The sequence below is a fragment of the Bison bison genome, unplaced genomic scaffold, assembly GCF_000754665.1.
Source record: "Bison bison bison isolate TAMUID 2011002044 unplaced genomic scaffold, Bison_UMD1.0 scf7180017864039, whole genome shotgun sequence".
Lineage (NCBI taxonomy): Eukaryota > Metazoa > Chordata > Mammalia > Artiodactyla > Bovidae > Bison > Bison bison.
In genome coordinates, this window is record NW_011494611.1 from 3,534,909 (window position 1) to 3,541,618 (window position 6,710).

The 6,710-nt window shown below is 51.2% G+C and overlaps 1 protein-coding gene across 3 annotated transcripts in view; it reads right to left on the minus strand.

The window, feature by feature from the left end:
* Positions 1–6,710, minus strand: part of RGS3 (regulator of G-protein signaling 3) — a 138,588-nt gene that overhangs the window by 111,390 nt on the left and 20,488 nt on the right. For all 3 annotated transcript variants that reach the window (XR_824848.1, XM_010835147.1, XM_010835148.1), the window contains exons 3-5: positions 4,714–4,772; positions 3,576–3,670; positions 2,532–2,600 (exon numbers count right to left, since the gene is read on the minus strand). Coding sequence is in view for 2 of the 3 variants with exons in the window: in XM_010835147.1 (XP_010833449.1) it covers positions 2,532–2,600; positions 3,576–3,670; positions 4,714–4,772 (223 nt within the window). In the remaining variant the exon portion in view is untranslated. The remainder of the gene's footprint in view (positions 1–2,531; positions 2,601–3,575; positions 3,671–4,713; positions 4,773–6,710) is intronic.

The window sequence follows — 6,710 nt, forward strand, 5'->3', positions numbered from 1 at the left end:
AAATGTTGAGCTTTAAGCCAACTTTTTCACTCTCCTCTTTCACTTTCATCAAGAGGCTTTTTAGTTCCTCTTCACTTTCTGCCATAAGGGTGGTGTCATCTGCATATCTGGGGTTATTGATATTTCTCCCTGCAATCTTGATTCCAGCTTGTGCTTTTTCCAGCCCAGCGTTTCTCATGATGTACTCTGCATATAAGTTAAATAAGCAGGGTGACAATATACAGCCTTGAGGTACTCCTTTTCCTATTTTGGAACCAGTCTGTTGTTCCATGTTCAGTTCTAACTGTTGCTTCCTGACCTGCATACAGGTTTCTCAAGAGGCAGGTCAGGTGGTCTGGTATTCCCATCTCTTTCAGAATTTTCCACAGTTTATTGTTATCCACACAGTCAAAGGCTTTGGCATAGTCAATAAAGCAGAAATCGATGTTTTTCTTGTACTTTCCTTAGAGTTGTCTTAAGAACTAAATGAGATAAGGCACTGTTAACCCCTGGCTTGTGGTAACACCCAGGAAATGGTTGCTCTTGTTATCAACTGTGTCTCCTCCTCACCCACACCCTCAAGTCTCTGTCAGAGGTCCTCTCCCAAGAAGGATAGTCTCTGACTGACCCCATGTGTCCCCAGCACCTGCAACAGAGTTGCCACATGGGTGGCCACGACATGGCAGCTCAGTGAATGAGATCTACAGTGCCATGAGCACCAGTCCACGATAACAAGTAGATACTCTGCTGAAAGACAGATCTTTCGCTATGCAGGTTGTTGTTCAGTGCTCAGTCATGTCCAATTCTTTGTGACCCCATGGACTGCAGCACACCAGGCTTCCCTGTCCTTCACTATCTCCCAGAGTTTTCTCAAACTCATGTCCATTGAGTTCATGATGCCATCCAACCATCTCATCCTCTGTCGTCCCCTTCTCCTCCTGCCCTCAATCTTTCCCAGCATCAGGGTCTTTTCCAATGAGTTGGCTCCTCGAATCAGGTGGCCAAAGTGTTGAAGCTTCAGCTTTAGCATCAGTCCTTCCAATTAATATTCAGGGCTGATTTCCTTTAGGACTGACTTAGGTTGCATCTTGCTCTCCAAGGGACTCTCAAGAATTTTCTTCTCCAGCACCACAGTTTAAAAGCATCAATGCAGGTTGCTGATACTGCTGCTAAGTTGCTTCGGTTGTATCCAACTCTGTGAGACCCCATAGACAGAAGCCCACCAGGCTACCCCATCCCTGGGATTCTCCAGGCAAGAACACTGGAGTGGGTTGCCATTTCCTTCTCCAATGCGTGAAAGTGAAAAGTGAAAGGGAAGTTGCTCAGTCGTGTCCGACTCTTAGCGACCCCATGGACTACAGCCTACCAGGCTCCTCCATCCATGGGATTTTCCAGGCAAGAGTACTGGAGTGGGGTGCCATTGCCTTCTCCGCAATGCAGGTTGAGGAAGGCTCAACTTGAAAAGTTATACTGGCTATCAAATTTAGGGTACCCAAAAGCATTGAGTCCCCAAATATTCTCTGGGTCTAACCTGGTGAATTGAGTCAATTTTCATTCACCTGGGCTCCTTTTCAGTCACCATTTTCAGTTCTACGACTGTTGCATGGATGTTACTGGCCACAGAGTCTCCCAGATTTCTTGCAGTACACCAGCTGAACGAGCCCCAGATGCTCACAGCGGGCCACACAGTTAGGTGCTCTCACCCTCTTCCCTTCCCTCAGCAGCCAACTCTCACCCTCACCACCCAGCAGTCCTGCTGTGCTCTGTACTGGCCGCCGTGACTCATGACTACATCCACCTACTGTGTCCTGGGCTGCCTGAAAGATTGACCCATGTGGATTCTCCTACACACAACTCTGCAGCTCCTGGCCTCCTCGTGGCAGCCTGAGCCCACTGAGCATGCTCCTGCCTCCCTGCCTGAGCTCGTGCTGTGCCCCTGCCTGCCATGCCCTTCCCAATCTACTACTCTCCTCGTCTCATTCTTGTGCTCTGCCCCAAGTTGAAGATCCCACTTTTTGCATGAAGCCTTCCTTGGTTGCCTCAGCCCATAATGAACTCTCCTTCGTCCCATATTACTATCCTAGTACTCATTGCATTCCTGTATTCATTCACTCAATAATCACCAGATATCTACGTGCTAGGCACTGGGTACAGTGGTGACTTAGAGAGAAATGGGCCTGTGTTTCATGGAGCTTCTACTCCCATGGGGCTGAGCCTGTGTGTGCTGTGACTATCATTTGCCTCCACGCAGAGCCTGTTATGCCCTCCTAAAAGTAGGTGGCTAGGGAGCAGAAGCCACACGTAGGCTGGTTGGCATTTCAGTGGCCAAGACAGTGTCCCGATGACCCCAAGGTCTCAGTAAATGCACCTTGCTAACATGATCCGTGGTATCACCTGGAGTGACAGGAACTCACAGGGGTGGCGGCCTCTCAGATTTAACCACTACCATTCATTCATCCAAGCGCTACTTGAGCCCCCACTATATGCTAGCTGTCTGGCTGCCAGCCACAAGCCCAGAGCAGGTCTCCCCTCAGCTCAGCAGTTCCCCTCACCTGGAGTCACCCGCCCTGTTCCACACAGTGAGCAGGAGGCGCTTCTGCTCGTCTTCCTCTTGGACAGGACTGCAAAGCAAACCGCACAGAGTGTTAGCAGAGCCAAGCTCTGGTCCAGCCCCACACAGTCCCTCATAACGGCAACTCCTGAAAATAACCTGAACATCCAACCGTAAGGAGCCGGTTAAACAAACTAGAGCCCAAATAGAGTGGGATGTGAATATTTATATTCACGAAAGAGTTTACATTACATTGTTAAGGATGAAAAGGAGGTTACAACACGATATGATAGAACAATTCCATCTTTGTAAACACACGCCCACACAAATTCAAAGACCTGAAAAGAAATGCCACAAAACATTTCAGGGAGTAGCAGGGTTAGCAGTACTTTCTCTCTTCTTCTTTCTGTGTACTGATCTTTTCTATTTTTCTACCATAAGCAAAATTACCTGGTGTAGCAAGGAAAATAACAAAATATGATTAATCTTCACTAATAAGAAAATACAAAATGTCCATTGCCTTTCCACTGGCCCCAGAGTTCAGGGAGGAGGGACAGAAATAATAATAATTACACCACCGGACACTGTGTTACACTATCTCATCTACACCTCCGCTCTCTCTGAGCTCCGTACTATTATTAGCCCCATTTTACAAATAAGGAAGCCAAGGTTCAGAGAGGTTAGCAAGTTGCGGAGGGGCGGGTGGGGAAGCAAAACAGCCCTCAGCTTGGAAAATTCCTCCTGCTAAAGGAGAAAGTTTGGCCCAAGGCACAGTGGGAAATTGCCTCCTTTTTTCAGGGGCTACCAGCCTCGGGCTGGGCGTTTTAGTTCCGAGAAGCAGCCATGTGATACCTTATCACTGTGGACCTCGCTGCCGGGCCAGGTGCCAGGGATGCGAGAATACAAGTGAATGAGAAAACAAAGACATCCTTTAGAAGTCACTGTTTTTCTGCTTAGATCTGGTTCTAGAGTTGGCAGACAGAGTTGTTTCAGCTAAACACTCCTTGCCTCTCCTCTTGAGGACCCAGCCACACCAGACTCTTACAAGAAGAAGTGCTCGTGGAAGATGGGATCTCTGCAGTCCGGAACGGTCTGTGTCTTCTGGCGGCACAGTCGATTATCTTCAGGGATCAAAGAAATCTTGAATTGGAGAAAAGTAAGGGTGAGATGATGTCAGAGCCACATAATCACCTAAGCCCGATGGTTGACTCTGTGTATCTCCAAGTTAGTCTCCTCCAGCACCCTTCAAACCAGCCTCTGCAGAGGACAGAGTGGAGTCCTCCAGATGCCGGTAAAGAAAGAGGAGCCCTGGGCCGGAGGGACTGTAGTCAGATGCTGGCACAGGGCCTCTTAGGGGTGGTTACCAAGGAGGCAGGCCCAGGCCCAGGCAGAGATGGGGTACAGCCTGACCACCACTGCTCTTCCTCCAAGCAGAGAGGTTTCTCCCCAAAGCACATAGCCTCTTGTCATCTGAGTCCCCAGCAGCTGCCGGATGCCCTTTCCCAGGAGGCTCCAGGTCAGCATCTGCCAAGAGCCCCCCCCATCCACGCTCTGGTCCTCATGTTGTTCGCTGCCTGCCTTGGGTTCCCACCCTGATCCTGACCCTGGTCTGGCCCGTAGGGGCCTCTTACCAGCCTGGGGGCTGCGGGAAGAAGGCAGCATGGTGCGCCTGACACCTGACCGCCATGCTTTGGGAGGTGCCTGGCCTTTGGCTCCAGCTGGAAGTAGCTTCCACCCGCCCCCGCCCCTGTGGTGTCTCTGTTTTCACTGTAAGGTCTCCACTCAGGACCTTCCAGCCCTCAGATATCCTCTCTCCACTCCACCACCCAAACTGCCAAACTGCCTCTGGTTTGGGGGAGGAGAGGGGTGAAGACGTTGCTTTTCATGAGAAGATTTGGGATCGCCTCTGGGTTTCCTCTATCCACACGCTCAAGGTGCTCACCCACGTGGTAAGGCACAAGCTCACCCGTAAGGTTCCAGTCCTTGCAGGAAGCCGGTCTCTCTCAGCTCAGCGCCCCTCGCTAGGCCTAATAAATGCCTACTGACCAAATGATGGAACTGTAGCTGCCACACTGAATGGCCCCAGGCGCACAGATATGCTGGGACCTTGGAACTCAGTAAGATGGTCCCTCGCCAACCCCCACCCCACTCATACCCACCCCGATACCCTGCTCATCATATACCTTGACGTAGGAATCACAGACGCCAGGCTCCTTGCTCATCAGGCCTCTGCCTTCTATGACTAAACAGAGGAAAAAATGGGGTAGGTGAGTGGGAAAATCATCACCAGGCTCTTACTTTGCATAACGACCACTGGATATTAAGCCCCCTCTGGTCCAGCCCACTCCCACCATCTCCAACGCTCAGGCAGCACCTTCACTGAGACATTACAGGATTCAATTCCCTGACTTCCCAGGAGAGAATGTAAAGTTTATTGAGTCCAAGCCCTCATTTAATGGCAAACATGAGGCTATGGGGCGGCAAGAAAATTGCCCAGTCACAGAGCAATGGGAATGAACAAGCTGGGTTTGGATCCCTACCTCTAGACTCCCAGTCCAGTGCTATCCCACAAGACTGCCTCCTGGGATGGAGGCGCCAAGCTGGAGAACTTAGCCCGTCACTTACTAGCCATGTGAGTAAGCTGCTTCACCCAGGAGACTGAATTTGCCCCTTTTAATGGGTCAGTGATAACAGTGGGCTAGTGATAATAATATCCACTTCACGTGGTTGTTGTTGCTCAGTCGCTAAGTTGTGTCCAACTCTTTGCAACCCCATGGACTGTAGCTCGCCAGGTTTCCCTGTCCTTCTCTATCTCCCGGGGTTTGCTCAAACTTATGTCCATTGATTCAGTGGTACTATCCAACCATTTCATTCTCTGTCACCCCCTTCTCCTCACACAGTAGTGGCCAGATTAAATGAGATCATGTGTTCATGATCTGCTAAGGTGCTTAGCAGAGTGCCTGGCAAAGTAACTACTCAAAAAGATTTGCTAAAGAAAACAAGGAGAGATAAAGGCAAGGGATAGGTGCAGGGTGAGGTTCATGACTGGCCATGAATGGGAGTGTGGCTCGTTTGTCTGAGGCCTGTAGAAATCAGACAGTAGACGTGACAGAAGCTGAGCCTCTCTTCTCTTTTCTGTTTGGTTTTGATTGAGCCCTAGGCCTTGGCTCAGACGGAGCCCCTGTAGCCTGAGGCGTGAGGCCAAAGGAGAGAGGGGGATGGGCTGGAAGCGATGAAGAGCCTGAGACTGGGGTGAAGCCAAAGCAAACTGCGCAGGACAAATGGACTGGGGGAGGCCAAGTGCACTCGGCAAAAGCTGCACAGCTGCAGCCAGGCTCTGGCAGGCAGAGCACCCCCCTCTGCTGGTCCTTGGGAACTTCACCTTGGCCCCCCCAAGGCCAGGACCGGAGGACCCCAGGCGCCTGCTGGCCATCCTGCCTGGCATCCTAGTTTCTGTTCCTGCGTGTACCCTTCCTGTGGGTGTGGTTGCTGCTGAACCCCTGGGTCTCCCTGGCCCCCCGTGGAGGGGAGGCAGATCTGGTCCCACTCTCACTACACTCCCGTCTGCTGTAGAAGCCAGCTGTGCCCTGGACACACCAGGGTATACAGTATAATTGGGATGAGGACACAGAGCAGAAGCAACAGCCTTGTAGGTGGGTCAGGCGGTGGTTCCTGGGAGGGGAAAATGATGCAAAATGAGCCTTCCTTCCTGAGTCTTAATGAGATTAAAACAGGCACATTTCTTACAACATCAGAGGAAGGGAGACTTACTTTTCAAAAGGCGTTCAAAGAGAAGGCAGGCTCAGAAACAAGGAACCGCTGGTGCGAAGGCAGAGGCCCGAGCAAGCCCGATATATTCAGGGGGTGAGGGGGGCACAAAACTGGATGGAATGGGGGTGGAGGGTACCTGGAACAGCAAGAGCCAGGAAGGTGGGAGAAACAGGCAGGATCTGCTGGGCCAAAGAGAAGGATAGGGCCATGACGGGAGCTCAGTAACTACTTGTGTGCTGGATGGAAGGACGAACAAACGGATAACTGGTGGGTAAAGTATAGAATCCTCTGGGCGGCACATCAGACCGTCACAACCTGGTCCCAGCTCACCCCTGCACCCCTCTGTGCCACAGGCATGTTAGACAGTCATCAAGTGCATCATGCCCTCTCTGACCCCCGGCCTTGGCGC